Source organism: Podarcis bocagei (genome assembly GCF_964188305.1).
Source record: "Podarcis bocagei genome assembly, chromosome: 2".
NCBI lineage: Eukaryota > Metazoa > Chordata > Lepidosauria > Squamata > Lacertidae > Podarcis > Podarcis bocagei.
Window position 1 is genome coordinate 7,939,131 of NC_138126.1, and position 27,601 is coordinate 7,966,731.

General features: G+C 48.3%; 1 protein-coding gene, 1 long non-coding RNA gene and 1 pseudogene across 4 annotated transcripts in view; all 3 read right to left on the reverse strand.

The window, feature by feature from the left end:
- LOC308581370 overlaps positions 1-4,166 on the reverse strand; it is a 97,126-nt gene extending 92,960 nt beyond the window's left edge. The window contains exon 1 of one of the 2 annotated variants that reach the window (XR_014005017.1): positions 3,766-4,166. This is a non-coding gene — a long non-coding RNA (uncharacterized lncRNA). Of the gene's footprint in view, positions 1-3,447 lie in introns of both variants that reach the window. The other variant, XR_014005018.1, reaches the window with a different exon arrangement.
- A 5,090-nt stretch (positions 4,167-9,256) lies between these two features.
- On the reverse strand, positions 9,257-26,129 carry LOC308580454 (uncharacterized protein). The gene is made up of 6 exons (XM_081182129.1): positions 26,038-26,129; positions 23,342-23,854; positions 17,857-17,983; positions 16,233-16,315; positions 13,753-13,879; positions 9,257-11,067 (listed from the first exon to the last, which is right to left on the reverse strand). The coding sequence occupies exons 2-6, from the start codon at positions 23,756-23,758 to the stop codon at positions 9,500-9,502; spliced, it is 2,322 nt and encodes a 773-aa protein (XP_081038255.1). The 5' UTR covers positions 23,759-23,854; positions 26,038-26,129; the 3' UTR covers positions 9,257-9,499.
- Positions 18,069-20,003, reverse strand: LOC308580881 (NAD kinase pseudogene; annotated as a pseudogene). The gene has a single exon. The product of its transcript is annotated as an NAD kinase pseudogene (transcript).
- Positions 26,130-27,601: the final 1,472 nt, after the last annotated feature.

Below are 27,601 nucleotides of genomic sequence, written 5' to 3' on the forward strand. Positions count from 1 at the left end.
GACCATTTGGATCCCTTCCAATCGGGATTCAGGCCTCATCATGGGACTGAAACTGCTTTGGTCGCGCTGGTTGATGATCTCCAGCGAGCTAGGGACAAAGGTGAGAGTTGTTTCCTAGTTCTGCTGGATCTCTCGGCGGCCTTTGATACAATCGACCATAACATCCTTCTGGACCATCTAGAGGGGCTGGGAGCTGGGGGCACTGTTATACAGTGGTTTCGCTCCTTCCTCCTGGGCCGTGTTCAGAAAGTGGTGGTGGGGGATGAGTGTTCAGACCCCTGGGCTCTCACTTGTGGGGTGCCTCAGGGTTCCGTCCTCTCCCCCATGCTTTTTAACATCTATATGAAGCCGCTGGAAGAGATCATCAGGGGGTTTGGACTGGGTGTCCATCAATATGCGGTTGGAGGATGGATGGCGGCTAACAGATTGAGGTTGAATCCTGACAAGACAGAAGTACTGTTTTGGGGGGACGGGGTGGGCTGGTGTGGAGGATTCCCTGGTCCTGAATAGGGTAACTGTGCCCCTGAAGGACCAGGTGCGCAGCCTGGGAGTCATTTTGGACTCACAGCTGTCCATGGAGGCGCAGGTCAATTCTGTATCCAGGGCAGCTGTCTACCAACTCCACCTGGTATGCAGGCTGAGACCCTACCTGCCCACGGACTGTCTCGCCAGAGTGGTGCATGCTCTAGTTATCTCCCGCTTGGACTACTGCAATGCGCTCTACGTGGGGCTACCTTTGAAGGTGACTCAGAAACTACAACTAATCCAGAATGCGGCAGCTAGACTGGTGACTGGGGGCGGCCGCCGAGACCACATAACACCGGTCTTGAAAGACCTACATTGGCTCCCAGTACGTTTCCAAGCACAATTCAAAGTGCTGGTGTTGACCTTTAAAGCCCTAAATGGCCTCGGCCCAGTATACCTGAAGGAGCGTCTCCACCCCCATCGTTCTGCCCAGACACTGACGTCCAGCGCCGAGGGCCTTCTGGTGGTTCCCTCATTGCAAGAAGCAAAGCTACAGGGAACCAGGCAGAGGGCCTTCTCGGTAGTAGTGCCCGCCCTGTGGAACGCCCTCCCATCAGATGTCAAAGTGATAAATAACTACCTGACATTCAGAATACATCTTAAGGCAGCCCTGTTCAGGCAAGTGTTTAATCTGTGATATTTTAGTGTATTTTTGGTTTCTATGGAAGCCGCCCAGAGTGGCTGGGGAAACCCAGCCAGATGGGCAGGGTATAAATAATAATAAATTATTATTATTATTATTATTATTATTATTATTATTATTATTATTATTATTATTATTATTACTATTACTACTACTACTACTACTACTACTACTACTTGAGTGGAAGAAATCTCTCCCAACCTTTGGAGAACTGAAGACTCAGGAGAGACTGCTGTAGCTTTAAGAAATATGAGTTATTCACATATTTACACCTTCAGTCTGCATGGAGGAAGTCCAGATCTTAGCACATGATCAAGAGCGACTTTTTACAATAGCAGTACAGTTTACTTGAGTGGAAGAAATCTCTCCCAACCAATCTTCAGCCAGCCTAGCCAAAATGGGTACCTCCTTGTTCTCTGCCTTATTCTTCCCAGCATATCTTGCTAAAGACTGTATTTTCCTGACACCTCAAACGCACACCCCATCACCATGGCAACCTCTGTCAGAAAACAGACAGGTATGAGTGTAAGAGTTTTGTTAGTCATTCTGAAGTCCTTCTTCTTCTCTTCAGATGCAAAGCATTGCACCAGATGCCCAGAAGATCAGCATGCAAATCAAGCACGAGACAAATGTGTCCCAAAGACTATAACATTTCTCACTTATGAAGAACCCTTGGGGATTGTCCTGGTTTCCTTTGCCCTCTTCTTGTCCTTGACCACTGGCATTGTGAAAGGAATCTTCATTAAATACATGGAAACTCCCATAGTCAAAGCTAACAATCGGGACTTATCCTATATCCTCCTCAGCTCCCTCCTGCTTTCCTTTTTGTCCTCCTTCCTCTTCATCGGCCGGCCAAGCAAAGTGACCTGCCTTCTCCGACAAACAGCCTTCAGCATCATCTTCTCAGTTGCTGTCTCTTCTGTTTTGGCAAAAACCATCACTGTGGTGCTGGCCTTCCTGGCCACAAAGCCAGGGAACAAGGTGAGGAGATGGCTGGGGAAGAGTCTGGCCAACTCCATTGTCCTTTCCTGTTCCAGTATTCAGGTTGTCATCTGCACCATCTGGCTGGGCATCTCCCCACCCTTCCCAGACTCCGACATGCAGTCCCAAGCTAGAGAGATCATCTTTCTATGCAATGAGGGATCTGTTGCCATGTTCTACACTGTCCTTGGCTACATGGGCTTCCTGGCTGCCATCTGTTTCACAGTGGCTTTCCTAGCCAGAAAGCTTCCTGGGTCCTTCAATGAGGCCAAGCTGATCACCTTCAGCATGCTGGTCTTCTGCAGTGTTTGGGTGTCTTTTGTTCCCACCTACCTGAGCACCAAGGGGAAATACATGGTAGCCGTGCAGGTCTTCTCTATGTTGGCCTCCAGTGCTGGACTTCTGGGCTGCATCTTCCTACCGAAGTGCTACATTATCATACTCAGGCCTGATCTGAACACAAAGGCACATCTAACTACAAAAAGTGAAGGTGGTAGTGTCTGATTCTTAGCTTCTTTGAAGATTCTTGGCTTCACATAAAATATGATGTTGTAAAGATGGACTCCACCCTGGTTGGTGACAGGACAATTGCAAATGCTCCTAGGTCATAGAATCTATGCTCACAAATTTTCTGCCATAATCATCTCCTTCATTTACACGTCAAAAAAAACCAGTACTAGCTATCACTTAGTAGTAGTAATCATAAACCAATAAGCTCATGTTGGATTTAACTGTGTATTGACAAATGTACTTTTTTCTGACTGACGGTCGAATAAAAGGTTGATGATGAGCTCATGTTGGAAAATTTCAGCAGTGATAAAGCCACCACATATTTCAAGACAGCCAGGACTACCCTCTTCGATGAGGATGCATTGAAAACTCCTGAATCCACCCACTCATACCCTTTTGACAAGCTTTAATAAGTCAAGCAGGGCAACAGTTGGGAGATCACGTGGATGGGACCACCTGAGGTCAAACTATTATCTTGACCCATTTGAGTCTTGGTTCAGACCTTGTTATGCATGGAATCAAAGAAGCATAGGTAAAAAATAAAATTGCGAAAGGAACTAGTAATGAATGATGAAAGTGAAGTGGAGAGGCACTGCAGTCCTGTTTCTCTCTGATAGACCTCTTACTGAAGATGTCCATTTCACTGACCTGCACTGGGTAAGCTTATGGTATTTAATTTGTCCTTAATCTTCTAACATTCACTGACTGTATGATCCAAACTTCAAGTATTTTTAAGCGAGAGGAGGGGGAGAGATTGCCTATTTCCTCCACACTACGACATGCCTCACCTTATTTGCATTCATCCCTCATGACTTCTCTGCTGTTCCTTGAAGTTTTCTGAAATTGTTTCTTCCTCAGGCCTAGCAAGTCACAGACTGACAAGCCTATCAGCGAGTTCTTACAAACATGTTTTCCCCCAGTCCTGCCTCTGCCCCAAAGGCTTCAGGATGATTTGCAGATTTCACAAATTGAACCCAGGACCTTCAGCAGGTATATAGTTCATATTCTGCTGTGCCCCTATATTATTGTTTCATCCATCTAATGCATTTTCGCTCTCTGGACAACTGTAACCTTTGGTAAAAGATACCATAGCCCCGATGTTTTACCTTTTCATCATCTGCCACGAATACCCAAAGCGTTAAGCCTGGGTCTGACTATTAACTGTCTCTCACTTTGCTGGGGTTTGAGGCTCATTCTGTCTGTGACATCATACACTGATGTCACAATGATGCATCTGCATTCATCCATGGTAACTGTTACTGGCCAATTCCCTCCTGCAACATCTGATGGACTTGTTACTGAAAATGTCCATTTCACTAACCAGAACTGGTGTAAATATATATTGTCTTAAAATGCTGACTGTGGTTCAAAGAGCAATAGGACCTCAACAGCTGAAAACTTCATTTGCTAGCAGTGAGAATCACTTCAGAAGGTTCCACATCTTCAAGAATCTGCCCCAAACTCCACTAACACCTGCAGGGGAGAAAAATATTTTCCTATCCATATTGTGTACTGTGTCCAGTTCTGGGCACCACAGTTCAAGAAGGACACTGACAGACTGGAACGTGTCCAGAGGAGGGCAACCAAAATGGTCAAAGGCCTGGAAACGATGCCTTATGAGGAACGGCTAAGGGAGCTGGGCATGTTTAGCCTGGAGAAGAGGAGGTTAAGGGGTGATATGATAGCCATGTTCAAATATATAAAAGGATGTCACATAGAGGAGGGAGAAAGGTTGTTTTCTGCTGCTCCAGAGAAGCGGACACGGAGCAATGGATCCAAACTACAAGAAGATTCCACCTAAACATTAGGAAGAACTTCCTGACAGTAAGAGCTGTTCGACAGTGGAATTTGCTGCCAAGGAGTGTGGTGGAGTCTCCTACTTTGGAGGTCTTTAAGCAGAGGCTTGACAACCATATGTCAGGAGTGCTCTGATGGTGTTTCCTGCTTGGCAGGGGGTTGGACTCGATGGCCCTTGTGGTCTCTTCCGATTCTATGATTCTATGATTCTATGATTCTATCTACACCGTACGGGAGTTTATCAACCTCTGTCATGTCCTGCCTTCCTCGTCTTGATCCATCATAGCTATTTTATAATTTCCTGGACTTTACTGAAGTTAATGTTTCCTCAAGTTTAACAGGACCCAGATTGACAGCACCATCTTTTGAGTTCTCACAAACATGCTTTACTCTGGCTCTGCAGCTGCCCATTGAGTCACACACCGATTCCAGGGAGTTGCAGAGCAGGTGGACCTTCTTAACCCTATAATTATCAAAATCATAATTTTGATAATTTATTTAGTCCAAGGATTTCCCCAACAATGGCCTTTGAGTTCACAAATAACATAAACATCAGGATCACAGGCAGAATGAGGTAACTTCTTGTCACAAGCCTGCAAGAACTGGGTCATAAATATCGGCATTTTACAGGCAGGTTTTTATCCCCCTTTTTTCCTCTCCCCCTTCATAGGTTTACATAGAAATGTTTCTCTTGTTCCCTGGCTCTGTTCCCAGAAGAGAGTTTGCAATAAGCTTAATGTGCTATTGCCAAGGTCAGCTAGCCAGAGAGCGAAGGCGTTGTTTTAATTCAGCTACCTTTGTTGCATAGAAAGATGCTTAGATAAAAGCTTTTTCAGCCTTAGAGAAAATGAAAAGTGCAGTTTGAAAAGTGCTTGAGGTTTTGAGGCCTGGTTGGGGGGGGGGGGATTCACAGTTTTTAGGGTAACCTAACTGACTGTCCCCCTGCAGGCTGACCTGAGAGATTTGGGCATGGCAGGGTTCATTTCTGTGGGAGGTTTCCTTTTTCTACCTTTGCTTCTGAAGCTACTGCAAAGGTCCAGCGGGGCTTCTAATGTGACTGCTGTCACAAGAGTGTATCACTCTTGCAGGCATAGCCAGGATATTGCTGCTGCTGCTGCTGCTGCTGCTGCTGCTGCTATTTGTGCTTCTAATGGCCCATGGAGCCAGTAGGATGCTGAAAGCTAAATGCCCATTGAACCTACCGTATTTTTCGCTCCATTAGACGCACCGGACCATAGCAGGGGGAGAACAGGGGGAAAAAAATTTCTTGTTCTCCCCCTCTAAAACAAGGTGCGTTCAAGGTACATTCACCAGAGCTTGTGGGGCTGGCGGTGGGGGGAAGCGCTGCTTTCCCCCACCGCCAGCCTCAAAGATCCCTGAAGCCTTTGGAGCGCAGCGCCCCGCTGCCCTGCAGAGGTTTGCGCGCAGCCGTCCCCAAGCTAGAGCAGCAAGACGGAGCCCTCCGTCTTGCTGTTCTGGCTTGGGAACAGCCTTGCTAGCTTCTGCAGGACAGCGGGGTGAAGGCACCCCGCTGCCCTGCAGAGGTTTGCGCGCAGCCGTCCCCAAGCTAGAGCAGCGAGACGGAGCCCTCCGCAGTGCTCCGTCTTCCTGTTCTGGCTTTGGGCTTAGCGGCACAGCCTGCATTCGCTCTATAGGACGCACACACATTTCCCCTTAATTTTTGGAGGGGGAAATGTGCGTCCTATAGAACGAAAAATACGGTAAATATGGAATCTGATCCATTGAATTATTACAGGCCAGGAGACGACCTCATGAATGGTGCCTCCCACCCCTAGTTCAGAAAGTCACTCCAGAAGGATACCATGGTTGATGGTATCAAAAGCCGCTGAGAGGTCAAGAAGAATCAACGGGGACATATTTCCCTTGTCTTTCTCTTGACAGAGGTCATCATACAGGGCGACCAAAGCAGTTTCTGTGTCAAAACCGGGCCTAAACCCCAATTGAAATGGATCCAGAAAATCAGTTTCTTCCAAAAGAGCCTGGATCTTCTCCGCGACCACTCGCACCAGAACCTTGCCCAGGAAAGGGAGATTAGCACTTATCCACCCCCCCCCCTTGCTATTTATACTTCTGCATGTGTGGGGAAAGGACCGCTGTCTCCCGTCTGTATTTCTCTCACAAAAGGTCTTTCCCCAACAGTAATGGGCAATGCAACCTAAAAAGAACGCTCAACATGTTAGACACAGTAGGGCAGCAGAAAGATTTTCAAAACTTTATTGTGTACCCTCAATTTTTTTTTTGAAAAAAGTTAAAAAGAGAGGTTTATCAATATATATACATATATGCATGCTTAATCATTATTGGCATTTTAATCCTGCTCCACAAATAAGCTCCCAAGATTGACTCACAAATATCAAGAAGACAGATCCTGCCCTCAGCTCACAATCAAAGAGACACAACACAAAAGTGGACTGGGAGGGAAAAGGGGAACAGTAAGTTCAGGCAACCATAATTAGACTCTCAGGACAGCCATGTAGTTTCATCCCTCCATTACCCTGGTGGAAACAACTGCTGAATAAATCCACTTATAAGGAATATCAAGTGCCGATAAACATAGCTTATTTGTGTTTCAAAGACCTGCTGACTTCGGCGCCTAACAAGCTCCTCAGATGCATATTCCTGTGTTGCAGAAGTTTGGACTACATGATCCTCAAGGTCCCTTCCAACTCAACGATTTGACAATTCTATTGCAAGCAGTGGCAGGCTCATCAGAAGATCCTAGAGGAATGGAACGCCAGGTTCCTGCAGAAGGGTCATCCGCAGACACCGGAACACCTGATGATCCTTCAGTCTCTTTTCACTTTCACTTTTGATAATTGCAGTGAGTAGCTTTGCCTAAAGCAACTCCCTCCCAACCCTTTTGGGCTGCAATCCAATAGCCACTTACTTGGGAGGAGGCCCCACTAAACTGAATGGGAATTCTGAGCAGAGATGCTAGGATTGCACTGTTGGCATTACAGGAAACTTTTGCCCATACACAGAACTTCCTCTCCCTATGCTTAATTCTCAGCCCTGCAAAGCATGAAGTTTCATTCCCCTGTTATGTGCTGCATGAGGACTCTACATAGAACAATTAATGCAGAAAAACTGAAATAGGAGGATGGACTGCTTTTTCTCTGCCTACACAATATGGACTCCTCTGTTGGCGGCCCCCCTACCCCGAGCATAAACCTATTAAATAACTGTGTCCCACACCCTCCTTGTGGAACTGGGAAATGGGTCACATAGTAGTGCTGAGCTTCACCTCTCACTGTGAGGATGTGGCGGCTGTGAGGGTGGTAAGGTGAAGGTGAAGGTAAAGGTAAAGGTACCCCTGACCATTAGGTCGTCGCAGACGACTCTGGGGTTGCGGTGCTCATCTCGCTCCATAGGCCAAGGGAGCCGATGTTTGTCCACAGACAGTTTTTCCAGGTCATGTGGCCAGCATGACTAACCCGCTTCTGGCGAACCAGAGCAGCGCACATAATTGCTGTTTACCTTCCCACCAGAGCAGTACCTATTTATCTACTTGCACTTTGACGTGCTTTCGAACTGCTAGGCGGGCAGCAGCGGGGACTGAACGGGAGCTCACCCTGTCGCGGGGATTCGAACCGCCAACCTGCTGATCAGCAAGCCCTAGGTTCTGTGGTTTAGCCCACAGCGCCACCCGTGTCCCAATGTGAGGGTGGTAGGAAAGGGCAATAGAGTCGGGGAGGTAATACCGAGGTAGAATTCTGCAAAGCCAATTATCTGTCAGGCCAGCATAGCCAAATAATGGCGTGGCCTGACCACAAAGCTGTTAAGAGCCAGTCCAACTGACTGATGGAGTGGAAAGCTGATTCAGATAAGGTGCAAGGATGGGTCCACGTGTACAGCAAAAAAAAAGTTTGGGTTGAGTAACTGTGTTTTCAAGGACTATGGTTGGATGAGAGATCGTGGGGTGGCAGAAGGTTGTTGCGGAGAATATGGAACAGTGTTTTTCACATGTGTTTTTTCCTGTATGCTAATGGATTGCTCTCACAGAGAGCCAGTGTGGTGTAGTGGTTGAGAGCGGTAGTCACGTAATCTGGGGAACCGGGTTCGTGTCTCCGCTCCTCCACATGCAGCTGCTGGGTGACCTTGGGCTAGTCACACTTCTCTGAAGTCTCTCAGCCCCACTCACCTCACAGAGTGTTTGTTGTGGGGGAGGAAGGGAAAGGAGATTGTTAGCCGCTTTGAGACTCCTGAAGGGGAGTGAAAGGCGGGATATCAAATCCAAACTCCTCCTCCTCCTCACAGATTCTTTGGGCTCTGCCCGGTAATGCATCTCCAAAGGGAATTTTCTTCCACAGCCCACAATTGGAAGGTACTTTCTTTCCCTGGTCCTCCTTACCTGCATCCTCCTGCTATTGAGCCATGGGTGCGAGGGATAAGCACCCTGCTTGATATGAGAGGTTACAACTGCAAAGTCACAAAATACGGACCCTGCTCTCAGACTTTACTGTGTTCAATGTGCATTCTGTAGTTGACCTCCTTTGTAATGCTCCATTTTGAATTTTTAAAGATTCCTGTTAATTATGTTGCTTTGAATGTACAGTGGTACCTCAGGTTACAGACGCTTCAGGTTACAGACTCCACTAACCCAGAAATAGTACCTTGGGTTAAGAACTTTGCTTCAGGATGAGAAACTGCGCAGCAGAAGCTAAAGTGGTACCTCAGGTTAAGAACAGTGTCAGGTTAAGAACGGACCTCCAGAACGAATTAAGTTCTTAACCCGAGGTACCACTGTATAAATATCTTCAGTAATGTTTTATTCTGGGGTTTTTTATAATTTGATATTTTAATGTGTGGTAAACCACTTTGATTTTTTTTCTTAAAACTATAAAGCGGCTTAGAAATGAATAATAATAATAATAAGAGCTGCATTAAAGTTTAACAATAATTGTGCGTCGATATAGCTAACAGTGACACAATACCCCAAGTATTTATCAGGGAAGGGAGGGGAAAGCCTCTGTCCAATATGAATTCTCTAGTGCTCCTAAGGTTGGATTGGTTACTTCAGTCTCAAATCACATACTGCTTTTCTGGTGTGAATCCACCAAGGGGAAGTAAAATCGGTTCTCCATCGGAAGCCATTTCGACACTCCAAGACATGATGGGTTCACTGCCCCCTCTGTGAGTTCTTTGGTGTCTCTTAAGCATACACTTATCATAAAAGCTCTTTCCACATTCCAGGCATTGGTATGTTTTTTCTCCCGAGTGGATTTTCTGATGTCTGATCAGGTTTCTTCTTTGGGTGTAGTTCTTTCCGCACTCCGTGCACTGATAGGGTTTCTCTTCTGTGTGGACTCTCAGGTGGGAAGTAAGGCTTGAGCTCTGGCTGAAGCTCTTTCCACACACCGAGCACTGATAAGGTTTCTCTCCCGTGTGGATTCTTTGGTGTGTAAGAAGGTGGGAGTGGTCATAAAAGCTCTTGCTACACTCCACACAGTTATAGGGCTTTTCTCCTCCGTGTGTCCTTTGATGAGAAGCAAGGTTTGCATGCCACTTGAAGTTCTTTCCACACTCCGGGCATTTATACGGTTTTTCGCCCGTGTGAGTCCTTTGGTGAATAAGGAGGCGCGATCTGTCATAAAAGCTCTTGCTACATTCCGAGCAGTTATACGGTTTCTCTCCCACGTGGATTCTCTGATGGGAAGTAAGGTTGGAGCTCCGATGGAAGCTCTTTCCACACACCAAGCATTTATACGGCTTCTCCCCCGTATGGATTCCTTCATGGGAAGTGAGCTGCGAACGCCGAATAAAGCTTCGGCCACACACCAAACATTTATGCGGCTTATCCTTTGAATGAATCAATTGGTGTATATTGAAGCCTGATTTATCACAAAAGCTCCTGCTGCATACGGCGCACTTATAGGGTTTCTCTCCCGTGTGTTTTCTCAGATGGGCGGTAAGGTTTGTGTTCCTGTTGAAGCTCTTTCCGCACACCGAACACTGATACGGTTTTTCTCCGGTGTGGATTCTCTGGTGTGAAGTAAGGTACGCAAGCTGCCTGAAGCTCTTTCCGCACTCCGGGCATTTATAGGGTTTCTCCCCCGTGTGTTTTCTCAGGTGGGAAGCGAGGTTTGTGCTCCTAGTGAACTTCTTTCCGCACTCCGAACACTGGTAGGGTTTTTCCCCTGTGTGGATTCTCTGATGTACGGTGAAGTGTGCACGCTCCCTGAAGCTCTTCCTGCACTGCAAGCATTTATAAGGCCTCTCTCCCGTGTGGATTCTTTGGTGGGAGGTGAGGTGCGCTCTCTGCCGGAAGCTCTTTCCGCAGTCCAAACACTTATGCTGCTTCTGGCCTGTGTGGATCCTCATGTGGACGTTGAAGTGTGATTTGCGGCTGAAGACTTTCCCACAAAGCGAGCAGACATTCTTTTTCTTTCCTTTTCGTCTCTGCTGCTGAACTGGAATTTCATCAAAGTTCTGCCCGGGCAAAGATTTATTCCCCCACTTCCTGGTTTGGTTTTCTTCCTGCTTATTTGGTCCTTCTTGATCTCTGAAGTTCTCATCCATGTCTTGAAGCTTGTTTCTCTCCGATGGTGCTGCACAGAGTTCGTCGTCATCCTTATTATCCCACCCTTCAACTGGAAGAGAGAAATCCATTAACAACACCAGAAAGAAAATAAGCTTTTGATTATGGGTGGCATCCAATGCATTGTTGTGGAGAAGTAATACATGTGTGGCGCTGCTTCACACAGACACACAGACACCCTCACCCAGCTGAATTAAAGCTAATCTAATACTCTAAACAGAGATGGGGAGCCTGAAGTCCTCCAACGTTGCTGATCTACAATTCCCATTACTCCTGGCCATTGGTCATGCTTGCTAGGCCTGATGGGAGTTGTAGTTCAGCTACAGCCAGAGGGCCAAAGGTTCCCTACACGCGATTTAGAAGCATGAGGACTGGAATCTTACAGTGAGAGGGGAAAGTATTTGATCCCCTGCTAAATTTGCCCGTTTGCCCTCTGACGAAGAAATGACCAGTCCATAATTGTAATGGTCCTGTTGTTAGTCTGTCTCTCACAGCTACAATAAACCTACCATTAAAATTATGGCCCGGTCATTTCTTTGTCAGAGGGCAAACGGGCAAATTTAGCAAGGGATCAAATACTTTTTTCCCCTCACTGCACTTTATTTTTATGGGAAGGCTTGGAGCTCTGATAATCATTCATGGAATTGTAGAGTTGGAAGAGACCCCCAGAGCCATCTAGTGCAGGAATCTCAGCTCCAGCATCCATGGCAGATGGTCATCCACCCTCTGCTTAAAAACCTCCAAGGAAGGAGACTCCAGAACCTCCCGAGGGAGTCCAATGTTGGAAGATTCTGGACAGATAACTCAAATAACTTCTTCACAGAGCACATAGTCAAACTATGGATCTCACTTCCCCAGGGGCTACCGTGTCCACAGAAGTGGATTGGCTTCAAAAGGGGATTGTACAAATTCATGGGCTATCAACAGCAACTAGTCATGATGATTACTGACAACAATGGCTATGTTCTACCTCCAGAGGAAGTAAATACTTTTGAATACCGGTTGTTGGGAATCACAAGTAGGGAGAGAGTTGTTGTGGGCTTACTATTTGGAGCATCTGTTTGGCACCTGTGACAACAGGATGCTGGAGTAGACAACTAATAATAATAATAATAATAATAATAATAATAATAATAATAATAATAATTTCTATGCTGCCCATCGGACTGGGTTTCCCCAGACACTCTGGGCAGATTACAGCATATATAAAAACACAGCAAAACATAAAACATTAAAAACTTCCTGATTGTGATAGCCTGGGACTCGGACTCGGACTCAGAACCAGAGGAGTCTCAGTCCGCACCAGATCCTTTGCCTCAGGCATCATCTGAACCAAGTCTGGGACCTGACCCTGAAGAGTTCCTAGTCTGCACAAGTTCCCCTGTAACGAACACCAGCTGGGCCGAGTCAGGGGCCTGAGCTTGCCCTGGCTCCAGATGCAGGGATTACCTCGTTGCCTTCAGCTAGGCTTACAGCTTCTCCACTACCGGTTGGGTCAGGGGAGACTGAGGCGGCCCCTGGGTCTAGTAACCCACCAACGTCTCCCAAGTTGCAGAGACTAAGGTCTGAGAGAAGGAGAGACCTGAGTACGCACAGGAGGAATGCTTGCCTTTGGGCGAAACAGGGAGGTGAGTCGCCAGAGGATCAGGACGGGCCGTTACCCCGACAAAGATAAAAGGCTGTCAGCCCCCGCCCCAGGTTGTGGGAGCAACATTGCTGTATGCCAGATCCTGCCTGATATCCTGTACCTGTCCTTGCCTAAATAAAAAAATTCCTTCCAGTAGCACCTTAAAGACCAACTAAGTTAGTTCTTGGTATGAGCTTTCGTGTGCATGCACACTTCTTCAGATACACTGAAACAGAAGTTGCCAGATCCTTCTATATAGTGAGAAGGTGGGGAGGGGTATTACTCAGAAGGGTGGTGGGAATGGGAGATTGGCAGATAGCTGAGATGAGCCTGTTGACGACTCTTAACGACTGCAATAAGTCTTACAGGAAAAGGCAAGGGGTGAGAAGGTGAAAAATGTCTTAGTCATGTATAATGAGATAAGAATCCAATGTCTCTGTTCAGACCAGGTTTCTCCATGGTTTTAAGTTTGGTAATGAGTTGCAATTCAGCAGCTTCTCTTTCCAGTCTATTTCTGAAATTCCTTTGTAGTAAAACAGCTACTTTGAGATCTTGTATAGAATGTCCTGGGAGATTGAAGTGTTCTCCTACTGGTTTCTCTGTTTTGTGATTCTTGATGTCTGATTTATGTCCGTTTATTCTTTGCACACGAAAGCTCATACCAAGAACTAACTTAGTTGGTCTTTAAGGTGCTACTGGAAGGAATTTTTTTATTTTGACTATGGCAGACCAACACGGCTACCTATCTGTACCTGTCCTTGCCTGGTTTCCTGCCTCGTGTCCTGCCTCGTGTCCTGTCTGACTGACTCCTAGTGGAACCTTCGGATTCTGGACTGGTTCTGGACCGCGCTTCACGGGTTACCCCTGGGCCCAGCACACTGATACAGGGCTGCCTTCAGATGTCATCTAAAAGTTATGTAGTTCTTCATCTCTTTGACATCTGATGGGAGGGCGTTCCACAGGGTGGGCGCCACTACCAAGAAGGCCCTCTGCCTGATACCCTGTAGCTTCACATCTTGCTGTGAGGGAACCACCAGAAGTCCCTCGGAGTTGGCTGGGTCCACCAGCCAGGCTCTACTCAGGTTCGTAAAACGAAAGAAGGGTCCTTACCGAGTGAGGCCACGCTCCGGGAATTCTCCAGCATGACTTCCCTATGCAGGGCTTTCTGGCTCGAATCCAGCAAAGCCCACTCCTCGTTGGTGAAATACACAGCCACCTCCTCAAAGGACACTAGAACCTAGAGGAAGAGGAAGAAAACATCTCACATTAACTGAGAACTAAGGGATGTGTAGGAACGCAGGTGGTGCTGTGGGTTAAACCACAGAGCCTAGGACTTGATGATCAGAAGGTTGGGGGTTCGAATCCCCGTGACGGGGTGAGCTCCCGTTGCTCGGTCCCTGCTCCTGCCAACCTAGCAGTTCGAAAGCACGTCAAAGTGCAAGTAGATAAATGGGTACCACTCTGGCGGGAAGGTAAATGGCATTTCCGTGCGCTGCTCTGGTTCGCCAGAAGCGGCTTAGTCATGCTGGCCACATGACCCGGAAGCTTTACGCCGGCTCCCTCGGCCAATAAAGTAAGATGAGCGCCGCAACCCGAGAGTCGGCCATGACTGAACCTAATGGTCAGGGGTCCCTTTACCTTTACCTAAGGGATGTGTAAATCCTCCTCCATAGCTCAATGGTAGAGTTTCTGCGTGGCGTGCGGAAGCTTCCGGGTTTGAACCCCAGAATCTCCAGGCGGGGTTGGGGGAGATGGATGGCGGCTAATGGATTGAAGTTGAATCCTGACAAGACAGAAGTACTGTTTTGGGGGGACAGGGTGTGGAGGACTCCCTGGTCCTGAATAGGGTAACTGTGCCCCTGAAGGACCAGGTGCGCAGCCTGGGAGTCATTTTGGACTCACAGCTGTCCATGGAGGCGCAGCTCAATTCTGTATCCGGGGCAGCTGTCTACCAACTCCACCTGGTACGCAGGCTGAGACCCTACCTGCCCGCGGACTGTCTCGCCAGAGTGGTGCATGCTCTAGTTATCTCCCGCTTGGACTACTGCAATGCGCTCTACTTGGGGCTACCTTTGAAGGTGACTCGGAAACTACAACTACCGTATTTTTCGCTCTATAACACGCACCTGACCATAACACACACATCGTTTTTAGAGGAGGAAAACAAGGGGGGGGATTCTGAATGAAACAGTGGATGTATCATTTTTGTGCCTCATGCTGTGGCCACAGACATGTGATCTGATGGTGAATTTGGGGTGACCCAATGCAAAAATCCTGAGAATCCCTGTGGAACTGTGCTTTGTAACCATGTTTTTGCACCATTGTGGCCCCAGGCAACAGTGGGTACGTGATTTGTTTGGTGCAGGCTGTAGCCATGGACATGCTATGTGATCTGATGGTGAATTTGGGGTGACCCAATGCAAAGATCCTTTCTTTCTCTCTCTCTCTCTCTCCCACCTGCATGTTTTCCTTAGAAGGGAAAATAGGGCTTTCGGAGGTGGTTTTTACTGCCCCGCTGCTTCCAGTTTTTTAAAAGGCAAATTGCAGGAGAAGATGTAGCAGTCAGTCACTCTCTCACTCCCTCCAAGCACCCACGCTAGCGAACAAACACACAGGCAACCACACACTCACAAAGCACACACACTAGCAAACACACAGTCGCGCTGCACACACAATCAAGTGATCAGAGCGGCCAAACCTCCTAGCAAGCACTTCCCTGGCTTCTGCTGACTGCAACAAAGATGACCCTGTGATGCACTCGGGCCAGTCGGCTCCAGGGACCACACATTCGCTCAATAACACACACAGACATTTCCCCTTACTTTTTAGGAGAAAAAAATCTGCGTGTTATAGAGAGAAAAGTACGGTAATCCAGAATGCGGCAGCTAGACTGGTGACTGGGGGCGGCTGCCGAGACCACATAACACCGGTCTTGAAAGACCTACATTGGCTCCCAGTACGTTTCCGAGCACAATTCAAAGTGTTGGTGCTGACCTTTAAAGCCCTAAACTGCCTCGGTCCAGTATACCTGAAGGAGCGTCTCCACCCCCATCGTTCTGCCCAGACGCTGAGGTCCAGCGCCGAGGGCCTTCTGGCGGTTCCCTCATTGCGAGAAGCAAAGCTACAGGGAACCAGGCAGAGGGCCTTCTCGGTAGTGGCGCCCGCCCTGTGGAACGCCCTCCCATCAAATGTCAAAGCGATAAATAACTGCCTGACATTCAGAAGACATCTTAAGGCAGCCCTGTTCAGGGAAGTTTTTAATCTGTGATATTTTACTGTATTTTTGGTTTCTATGGAAGCCACTCAGAGTGGCTGGGGAAACCCAGCCAGATGGGCGGGGTACAAATAACACATTATTATTATTATTATTATTATTTAAACCCTGGAAGGACACGGCCAGTCAGGCCTCATCCACACCACAGCTTCCCCCAAAGCATTCCTGGAATTGTAGTCTGCTAAGACTGCTTAGCGTTGTTAAGAGACTCCCACTTTTCTTCACACGACTACAATTTCCAGAGTTCCCTCAGAAGAGGAACAGATTGGTTGCTCTAAGCCCCACCACATAGTTCCCAATGATCTCCTTTTCCTACCTCAGTCGGTTGCTCAGGGTCTACTTCTGCTCCGCTGTGAAAAGGTGATGTCGCAGGGAGCTTCTGCGATGTTATTCCATTTCCTGTTGGGGGAAACAAGAGTGTTGGGGGGGGGGGGTTAGAATGAAAACCCAGCATTTAAAGTCAGTGTGGAAAACCTCTTTTTCAGTTGAGGGCAACATCATTATTATTATTATTATTATTATTATTATTATTATTATTATTATTATTATTATTAGAATTTATATACTGCCCTATACCCAGGGGTCTCGATGCAGTTCACAGAACAAAATCAAGATATAAAACCACAAAATGCCTAATGAAAATAAAACAACAACCCCCCCCCCGAAAAAAAACATTTTAAAAGGGCATAGGACGTAAATCAGATCAACCAAAGGCCCAGTTGAAAAGAAACGTTTTTTCCTGGCACCTAAAGGTGTATAATGTAACATTTCCTGATAGCGGTTCAGAAAATGGCAAGCAAAATGATAAAGGGGGTGTGATAAAGAGGATTTATTTAACAGAAGGCCCTTCCCCTGCAGAACTGGGAATTGTAACCTAAAAGTAAAGAATGCTTAACACAGTGTTTCCCAACCTTTTTTGGGCAAAGGCACACTTGTTTGATGAAAAAAATCTCGAGGCACACCACCATTACAGCCCCGTGACGTCAGCGCGCAGCGTCACGCCGGGAGGGACGCACGAAAGTGTAAGTTTCAATTTTTTTCCCTCCCCCTTGCCGGGGAACCTCCAAGCTTTGGGGGTGGGGGGGGGAGGAGGCAGCAAAGCGAGGCAGGAAGGAGAGCGTGGCTTGGCTGGGTGAGCTTTGGCAGGGGCAGGGAATGAGAGCCGCGAGGCGGGCGCTGCGGACGGAGGCGCTGCCCGCCGAGCTTGCAGGCAGCCAGGCAGGCAGACGGCGAGAGCCCCGCGCTGGGCGGCCTCTCCTCGCCGCCGCCGCCCCGCCTCTCGCCGCCCGACTCGCCTGCCTCCCTCCAGGCAACATCTCGCGGCACACTAGTGTGCCGCGGAACAGTGGTTGGGAAACACTGGCTTAACATACAACTGTAAAGTTAGAAGGCCAAGCATTTTTTGTCCAATGTGGGGCTCAAACAGACGTCTCTTGAGATCTTACTCATGCTCTACCACCCAAAGATCTAGGGCGATACTCAAATTTAACTACCGTTTTTTTCGCTCTATAGGACACACTTTTCCCCCTCCAAAAATGAAGGGGAAATGTGTGTGCGTCCTATGGAGCGAATGCAGGCTTTCATGAAGCCTGGAGAGGGAGAGGGGTCGGTGCGCACCGACCCCTCTCGCTCTCCAGGCTTCAGGCAGCCATCCGCAAGCCTTCTGAGCGCGGCGGGAGTTCCCGCTGCACTCGGAAGGCTTGCGGATAGCTGCCTGTTCTGGGGGCTGGGGTTGGGGGGGGAATAATTTTCCCCCCTTTATTTCCCCCCCTAAAAACTAGGTGTGCCCTATGGTCCGGTTCGCCCTATGGAGCGAAAAATATGGTAATAAAATAATAATAATAATAATACCAACTGAGCTATATCTCTCTGTGAGGGATGTACAACACATAATGATATAAGGCAAAGTACAGCAACAGATTTTCAAAATCCTTCCTTACCCAGTGACGTGTCCCGAGTTTGATTATCCGGCAAAAATTTCCCAGATAGCGCCATCTGGAAGGTTACCGGCAGATTCTCCCTTGATTCAGGGGATTCATTGTCCACCTCCGCAATGGTCCCTTGAACCTGAGACAGGAGCCCAGACAAAGAAGAGGGAGATGAGTTAAGAGCAGTTGCAGGACATTGCTGAATCAATCTCATCTTCCCTGGCCATTATTCATTTTTAATAAGGCTTTTGAAAAAACAAAAACAAAAAACCTTCTTTCTAGGAAACACGTTGTGCGGAAAACACATTGCACATTGACGAACAAACATCGGACATTTCTAATGTGCCCCGGCGAAAAGTATATCCGCTCGTTTCTCTCTCACCTCAAGCTCTCCCGACAGACAGAAAAACAACGACATGATATCTGGTCATCAGCCGAACAGACTGATATGAGGTACATCGCTGTATTAAAAAAAGTTATTATATATATATTTATATAATATTATATTTATTGGTCTACTCCCCAGAGCTACAGGCTTAAAAACATGTTTTTGTACAGAAGGGATTCGGCCTCCCATGATCCTCTGCTAGAGCCAACACTCAAAACTCCTCTTCTTCGTCTATAGCAAAGTTGTTCTGCTTTTTCCGGACGTTCCAGTGCAAACATTCGGCCAGGCTATCGAACCAGTCACTTACGGGGTCTTGGAAACAGATTGAAGGGAGGGGGTAACAGGAGGTAGTAATGCTGATGCTGTCCCCGTGGCAGATCTCCTGCCTCTTCCGCCCATCGAAGGAAACCCACGCTGTATTCCTGGCTTCGGGAGACAGCATGATCTTGAGTTCCACCCCAGCAGGAACGACGATGGGCCGGAAAGAGAGCGAGTGTGGGCAGATTTGGGGTGATCATGATGGCAGGGACATTCGGGTGGATCATTGAAGCGCCTGCAGCAGCTGCGTACGCCGTGCTGCCATCTCCTTGGACTGTGGTGATAAGGTGCCCATCTAGAAAGACGTCCACGTTGGAAAGATATGAGGAAGGGCCCCGATCCACCACAACTTCATTCAGGACCTGATATTGAGTGGCTTGCTTGAACAGTTCCTTCTCTAGGCTCGGAGAAATCAGCCCATTCTCTTCGATCCCGTTTTGAATCATTGCCTTCTTCTCCTTGTGCTCCTTGAGCACTTTCACTCTGAGCCTGCTCCGGAGAACAAGCGCTGCATTGCCTTCAATAACCTGAGTCACTTGGGACTGAAAGTTCTCGAAATTGAACGGGGTAAGGAATCCCAGGGAACCCAGGTGGAAAGCCATCACGGGAGGTACGCTACCCGGGAAGAGTGAAGAGGCATAAAGCAAGGTCCCGTCTCCTCCCAGGCAGATTATAAAGTCTATCTGATTGGAAATATCATCATAGTCTTCACTGAAAGTGCAAAATTTCTTCTTCACTGGTCCAAAACTATCATCGTTCATGATGGCTGGGTCTTCCAACACTTTCTTTTCTACGTAGACAATCATGTTGTTCACCTCTGTGAGATAGATGCAGAGGTCTTTGAAGGGCTGCAGGAGACTGGCGTCCCGGATTTTTTTTATAACAAGGACACTCTTCGGAGGTTTGTTCCATGTCAACCGCTGGCTTGCTGGGTCCTGAATGTGCATGATAGATTTGGGATTCTGCAGCATGCAGGCTTTTGGTCCAAATGTGGTCACTGGGCACGGTCCGTGCAAGGAGCGCGTCCTCCTGAATTCTTTGGTGCTGCCTAGGGCCGGAGATGCAGACAAGCTGCATGTCTTGGCCCGCCCACGCATGGAGTTGGCGCAGCTCCGCTCCTCATCGGCCCGACATGAGGAGCATTGGTAGCAGGTGGAGTCTGAGCTGGCATTGTCCCCGCCAGGGCTGAAGGCTTCTGGCTCCATCTCCATCCTCAGAAAATAACTTTCTTTCTCACTCGCGCGCCAAGCGGCCCCGCCTCCGCCTCCTCCTCAGGTGCGCGAGGCCAACCCCCGCTCCCCGGCCTCAGAGGCCTGCCGCCGGCCGGCAACTCCTCCAGCCCAGCGAGCGCGGCCAAGAGCGGCAACGACGGCGGCAGCGGCAACCCCCGCCAGGCACCTCCTCCATCCTCCTCGGCCCGTCCCTCCTTCCTTCCCTTCAGGGAGGTAAAACCTGGTAAAGAGGGAGGAGCAGGACTGGGAGCGAGGAGAGCGCTATTACGCAACGCGCTCCTTCGGCGAAGAGGCCATTAGCCACCCTCACTGGGGCTGATGGGAGATGTAATTCAGCAACATCTAGAGGGCCAAAGGTTTCTCACCCCTGCAATAGAACCATAAACCCAGCCAACAAGGAGCTTTTTCACAGAGAGGAGGTGCCTTTCACAGGATTTCAAGCTGTAAGAGCAACAATATATGGTTTGCTACCAGAATACACTGGGACACTGTGGGTTAAACCACAGAGCCTAGGACTTGGCGATCAGAAGGTCGGCGGTTCGAATCCCCGCGATGGGGTGAGCTCCTGTTGCTCAGTCCCTGCTCCTGCCAACCTAGCAGTTAGAAAGCATGTCAAAGTGCAAGTAGATAAATAGGTACCGCTCCGGTGGGAAGGTAAACGGCGTTTCCGTGCGCTGCTCTGGTTCGCCAAAAGCGGCTTAGTCATGCCGGCCACATGACCCGGAAGCTGGACGCCGGCTCCCTCGGCCAATAAAGCGAAATGAGCGCTGCAATCCCAGAGTCGTCCACGACTGGACCTAATGATCAGGGGTCCCTTTACCTTACCAGGCACACAGCAAATGTTTTGCTAACTCCCGTATTCTTGGCACACAGAATAACAGAATGATGTGTGGCCATGTACCTTATTGCATTGCTAGAAATTATGGTACTATTTTCAAGCAGTACCATATTATTGTTATAAATATTTTTGTTGCTATTATTGTTGTTACTACGTATTTATTGCATCTCTTTCTTCAAGGAGCTCAAGATGGCGTGCATGGCTCGCCTCCACCCCCATTTAATTCCCACAACAACCCTTTGAGGTAGGTTAGACTGAAACTGCCTTGGTCGCACTGGTTGATGATCTCCGGCGGGCTAGGGACAAAGGTGAGAGCTGTTTCCTAGTTCTGCTGGATCTCTCAGCGGCGTTCGATACCATCGACCATAGCATCCTTCTGGACCGCCTTGAGGGGCTGGGAGCTGGGGGCACTGTCATACAGTGGTTCCGCTCCTTCCTCCTGGGCCGTGTTCAGAAAGTGGTGGTGGGGGATGAGTGTTCAGACCCCTGGGCTCTCACTTGTGGGGTGCCTCAGGGTTCTGTCCTCTCCCCCATGCTTTTCAACATCTACATGCGGCCGCTGGGAGAGATCATCAGGAGGTTTGGGCTGGGTGTTCATCAGTATGCGGATGATACCCAGCTCTACCTCTCTTTTAAATCAGAACCAGTGAAGGCGGTGAAGGTCCTGCGTGAGTGTCTGGAGGCGGTTGGAGGATGGATGGCGGCTAACAGATTGAGGTTGAATCCTGACAAGACAGAAGTACTGTTTTTGGGGGACAGGAGGCGGGCAGGTGTGGAGGATTCCCTGGTCCTGAATGGGGTAACTGTGCCCCTGAAGGACCAGGTGCGCAGCCTGGGAGTCATTTTGGACTCACAGCTGTCCATGGAGGCGCAGGTCAAATCTGTGTCCAGGGCAGCTGTTTACCAGCTCCATCTGGTACGTAGGCTGAGACCCTATCTGCCTGCGGACTGTCTCGCCAGAGTGGTGCATGCTCTGGTTATCTCCCGCTTGGACTACTGCAATGCACTCTACGTGGGGCTACCTTTGAAGGTGACTCGGAAACTACAACTAATCCAGAATGCGGCAGCTAGACTGGTGACTGGGAGCGGCCGCCGAGACCATATAACACCGGTCTTGAAAGACCTGCATTGGCTCCCAGTACGTTTCCGAGCACAATTCAAAGTGTTGGTGCTGACCTTTAAAGCCCTAAACGGCCTCGGTCCAGTATACCTGAAGGAGCGTCTCCACCCCCATCATTCTGCCCGGACGCTGAGGTCCAGCGCCGAGGGCCTTCTGGCGGTTCCCTCATTGCGAGAAGCAAAGCTACAGGGAACCAGGCAGAGGGCCTTCTCGGTAGTGGCGCCCGCCCTGTGGAACGCCCTTCCAGTAGATGTCAAAGTGATAAACAACTATCTGACATTCAGGAGACATCTTAAGGCAGCCCTGTTCAGGGAAGTTTTTAACGTGTGATATTTTATTGTATTTTTGGTTTTTATGGAAGCCGCCCAGAGTGGCTGGGGAGGCCCAGCCAGATGGGCGGGGTATAAATAATAAATTATTATTATTATTATTATTATTAGACTGAGAGGCAGTGACCGGCCCAACGTCACCCAGTGCGCTTCATGGGCGAGGGGGGATTTGAACCCTGGTCCCAATGCTCTAACCACTAGGGCTGGGTGACATCTGGTTTTCAACATTGCGATATATCACCAGCGAAACATCACAATATTCTGATATAGCACGTCTGAAATGAGGATGGAACTAGGTAGAGGCATTGTCTAGCTTCACGGTTTCCCCAGAATTGTGATTTTTGCACACACCCACACCCCATGATTCGGGATAAGGTTGCCAGGTGTCATAAGAAAGCTGCAGAGATAGTGCAGGATAGTGCGCACCCCAGAAATGATCTCTTTCAGCTTCTGCCATCTGGAAGAAGGTACAGGGTTATAAAGACAAGGACTAGCTGCCTGAGAAACAGTTTCTATCCAAATGCGATTTTGGTTTTAAAAGTGGTGTAAGGTAGTCTCTGGGGACGCAGGTGGCACTGTGGGTTAAACCACAGAGCCTAGGACTTGCCGATCAGAAGGTTAGTGGTTCGAATCCCCGCGATGGGGTGAGCTCCCGTTGCTCGGTCCCTGCTCCTGCCAACCTAGCAGTTCTAAAGCACGTCAAAGTGCAAGTAGATAAATGGGTACCACTCTGGCGGGAAGGTAAACGGCGTTTCCGTGCGCTGCTCTGGTTCGCCAGAAGCGGCTTAGTCATGCTGACCACATGACCCGGAAGCTGTATGCCGGCTCGTAAAGCGAGATGAGCGCCGCAACCCCAGAGTCGGCCATGACTGGACCTAATGGTCAGGGGTCCCTTTACCTTTTTTAAGTTAGTCTCTGTGGGAGTATATTGTATTTAATTATGGGGTATCAGAGTTTTTAGAGGGTTAACCAGGCTGGGATAGTAGGCTTGTTGGTTTTTGAATGTCTGATGTAGATTTTTTCAATTTCATTGTTCTGTATGGGACAATGACAATAAAGATTATCATATCGTAAAGTCAAAAATTATGAAACCGGTATCATGACCTTCAAACCAGTTTTGGGCAATATACTGATATATAAAAAGAGTCCTGAGCACAATTTTACCCTAATCACAATGTGAAGACTTGGCTTTCCCTTCCACAAAATGCAATCTCTTTTGAACACTTTCTGTGCCTGTTGAAAAAAGACCAGGATGAAAACTGTCTCTCTCACCTGCAGCCCTCCATGCTTCCTGTCCTCTGCCCGGCTCAGGAGGAAACCTTCGGCCAGGGCCACCGCCTGGGAACTGGTCTCCGCTCCACATTCCCTCACCCAGCTCTCCATCTCTGGAGGGAGGACAGCCAGGAACTGCTCCAGGATCACCAGGTCCAGGATTTGAGTCTTGGTGTGTGTCTCTGGCTTCAGCCACTGACGGCAAAGGTGGTGGAGTTGGCTGCAAACCTCTCGGGGTCCTTTGGCCTCCTGGTAGCGGGAATGCCTAAAACGCTGGCGCTGAGAGTCTGAGGCGAGTGTGTCCTTCCTACCCGGAATCTTCTGCACTGTTCTCTCCCAGAATTCCCTGGGACTCCCAGCCTGGACAGCATCACAACCTTTGCCTGATCTCTGCCCCACTGGGCCAAGCATGTCCATTGCAGGACTGGGCACAGAAGCCCTCTCCTCAAACTTCACAAAGAGTCGTTCTTGGGACACATCACATGTTCCTTGCAGTCCTACAAGGCTTTTTCCCTGCAGATAAAAGAAAACAACACATTGGGAATCAGGAGCAGGCTTCGATCAAAACATCTTGCTAAGAAACATTCATCACCTCGCCAATGGATTTAACAAAATAAATAAATAAATCTAGGTGAAAAAATCCTGTATGACTCAGCAGCTAAACACTGGCTGAGTCCTGGAAAGGGTTCATTTTGTTAACTGTACTGTATTTTTATTGATAGGGACGCGGGTGGCGCTGTGGGTAAAACCTCAGTGCCTAGGACTTACCGATCGTATGGTCGGCGGTTCGAATCCCCGCGGTGGGGTGAGCTCCCGTCGTTTGGTCCCAGCTCCTGCCCACCTAGCAGTTCGAAAGCACCCTTAAAGTGCAAGTAGATAAATAGGTACCGCTTTATAGCGGGAAGGTAAACGGCGTTCAGTGTGCTACTCTGCTGCAGGCTCACCAGAGCAGCGATGTCACACTGGCCACGTGACCCGGAAGTGTCTGCGGACGGCGCCGGCTCCCGGCCTCTAGAGTGAGATGAGCGCACAACCCTAGGGTCTGACAAGACTGGCCTTCGGGCAGGGGTACCTTTATCTTTACCTTTTATTTTTATTGATGCCACAGGCTGATATGAAGCTTTCTTCACTTCCTTTTTGAAAAAGGGATTTATTAACAAACAAATGTGCCAACATAACAAGGCAAAAGAAAAAAACAAAGATTTAAAAATTCTGGAAGCCCTTTAATATTAACAATTTGAATGGCTGGTATTCAAGCTTTTGCCAAATTGCCCTTCTTCAAATCAAAATATATCATAAACTAAAAGTATCTAAAAGTCAGAGCTCAAATGACATGAGGTTTTTCCCATATATGGTATGATTTTATTTGTTATACAAATAGAAAGACTGTCACTCTGTGCCAACAGTATATGCAAAATGCCTGGCTCATTTAAGACAGTATCCAATCTTTCAAACTCACAGGTGGAGAATACTTTTGTTTTTTTTTTATGAATCTTTATTATTTATTTATGAATTATAATTTATATATTATAATTATAATATATAATTATAATATATATTATAATTTATTTATGAATTATAATTTATGAATTATTATATATTATTTATGAATCTTTATTATTTAAATTTTTGATTTTCGGGGGGGCATATTTCTCATTCGGTTTTTTGTTTTGTTTTTAACTTGCTGCATTCTCCCCCACAAGTTCACAAACGATATCAGTGAAATCCTGGAGAGCTGTTGCCAGTCCTTGCACTCAGTGCTGAGCGCTACCTAGGACTTTGCTTTGCGGATCCGGAGCGTCCTTGCAGTTCATTCGGGTTTAAATGAGACAAGGACTGAATCCTGATCCCTTTGCATGGAGGCCTTTTTTTTGCTCTGCCGCTGAGATTTTGCCCAAAAGCTGGACCTGGGGAGGGTGACTTTTGCATGCAGGCAAAGCAGCAAACCCAGTAGTGACGCATGGAAGTGAGAGCTGAACCATAAAGAAGGCTGATCGCTGAAGAATGGATGCTTTTGAATTATGGTGCTGGAGGAGACTCTTGAGAGTCCCATGGACTGCAAGAAGATCAAACCTATCCATTCTTAAGGAAACCAGCCCTGAGTGCTCACTGGAAGGACAGATCCTGAAGCTGAGGCTCCAAGACTTTGGCCACCTCATGAGAAGAGAAGACTCCCTGGAAAAGACCCTGATGTTGGGAAAGATGGAGAAGGGGACGGCAGAGGACGAGATGGTGGGACAGTGTTCTCGAAGCTACCAGCATGAGTTTGATCAAACTGCAGGAGGCAGTGGAAGACAGGAGTGCCTGGCGTGCTCTGGTCCAGGGGGTCAGAAAGAGTCGGACACGACTAAACAACAACAAAGCAGCAAACTTCAAGCGGAGACGCGTCGATCTTGGAAGCGCTTTCCCAGCCCCAGTCTCCTGCCCCCGTGGGGAAGGGCGCTTTTTGCAAGCCAGATCCAATCTGGGGGGCCTTGTGTGCGTGCAAAGCAGGCACCCCGCCCCCTGATCCATTGCACCCACAAAAATACACTTCCAGGAGGGCCGGCTTGGCCCCGCGATCGTGGGTGCCCGCCCCCTTCATGGGGAATTTTATTGTGGGTGCTCGGGCACCCAGGGTCCCAGGGAGTTGGCAGCAACCCACCCACCTTGCCAGTCTGGAGGATTTCTCGCCCACCCACCCATCCCATTCTTACCAGTGGGGAAGGACCACCACTCTCCTCCTCCTCCTGCAGGCGCCAGACTCCTCCCAGGTTTTCTCCAAATGTAGGAGGAAGTGACACCTCCTCCCCCCCCCCACACCCAGTAAGTGCCCTTTCTAGGAATCAAAGCAAAGTGCTTTAACCCTTTATAACCTGGAGGGGCAGCTGCGTTGCTGCAGGATGTTGCTGGACACGCAAATACACGCGCCTTCCAGCAGCCTGCGCGGATTTAGTGTTGCCAGGAGTCCTGCAAAGTCCGCAGAGCGCCGTCGGCTTTACAAGGGTTTGATCGCCTTCCGTGATTGTTTGGGGGGGGGTTGGACTACAACTCCCATCAGCTCCCAGCCAGCACGTGGTGCCTAGGGGCTGATGGGAGTTGCAGTCCAAAATAAATATTCGAAGGGGAGCACACTCTTGCATTGTTTCCCAAGGCAGAAGGAACTTAGTGCGCGCGCGCGACCCTAAACCCTTTAATTAAACGGGGCTTACTTTCGAGTAAGCGTGGCTGCAAACTTGAAATGGGTCTACTCTGAGTAGATCTAGCCTTGACAAACAGCAAGGGGAGCGCAGAAGCCTCTGTTTTGCAGACAGATTCATTGCAATAGGTCTACTCTGAGTAGATCTAGCCTTGACAAACAGCAAGGGGAGCGCAGAAGCCTCTGTTTTGCAGACAGATTCATTGCAATAGGTCTACTCTGAGTAGATCTAGCCTTGACAAACAGCAAGGGGAGCGCAGAAGCCCCTGTTTTGCAGACAGCTCCTGCTGAAGAATTACCCCTGAAATTCTCTTGCTTGGCAAGAGGGGAAGAGGGGAACCGCCTTCTCTTGAGCTTTGGATGATGGAGGAGAAGAGCATGGGTAGGCAAACTGAGGCCGGGGGGGGGGCCGGATCCGACCCAATCGCCTTCTAAATCTACATGAGTAGAATGTGTCCTTTTATTTAAAATGCATCTCTGGGTTATTTGTGGGGCATAGGAATTCATTCTTCCCCCCCCCCCCAAATACAGTCCGGGCCCCCCACAAGGTCTGAGGGACAGTGGACCGGCCCCCTGCTGAAAAAGTTTGCTGACCCCTGGAGGATTGTGGGAATAAGAACGGGGGGGGGGGGATGAATTTAAGTTGAAAGCATTTGCTGTTGACTTGGTAATTACAGTAGTAGATAGGTAGCCGTGTTGGTCTGCCATAGTCAAAATAAAAAAATTCCTTCCAGTAGCACCTTAAAGACCAACTAAGTTAGTTCTTGGTATGAGCTTTCGTGTGTATGCACACTTCTTCAGAAGAAGTGTATCTGAAGAAGTGTGCATGCACACGAAAGCTCATACCAAGAACTAACTTAGTTGGTCTTTAAGGTGCTACTGGAAGGAATTTTTTTATTTTGGTAATTACAGTTGAGGAAACAAAACTGTGTCTCCCTAAAGCTTTTGAAAAAATATAAGTTTGGGTGAGTGGGAGGATTTAAATTAAATAAAGGAAAGACAAAAATACTAACCAAAACGATGGAACTGGAGAAAATAATAATAATTTTTTATTTATACCCTGCCCTTCGCGCTTCAAAAAA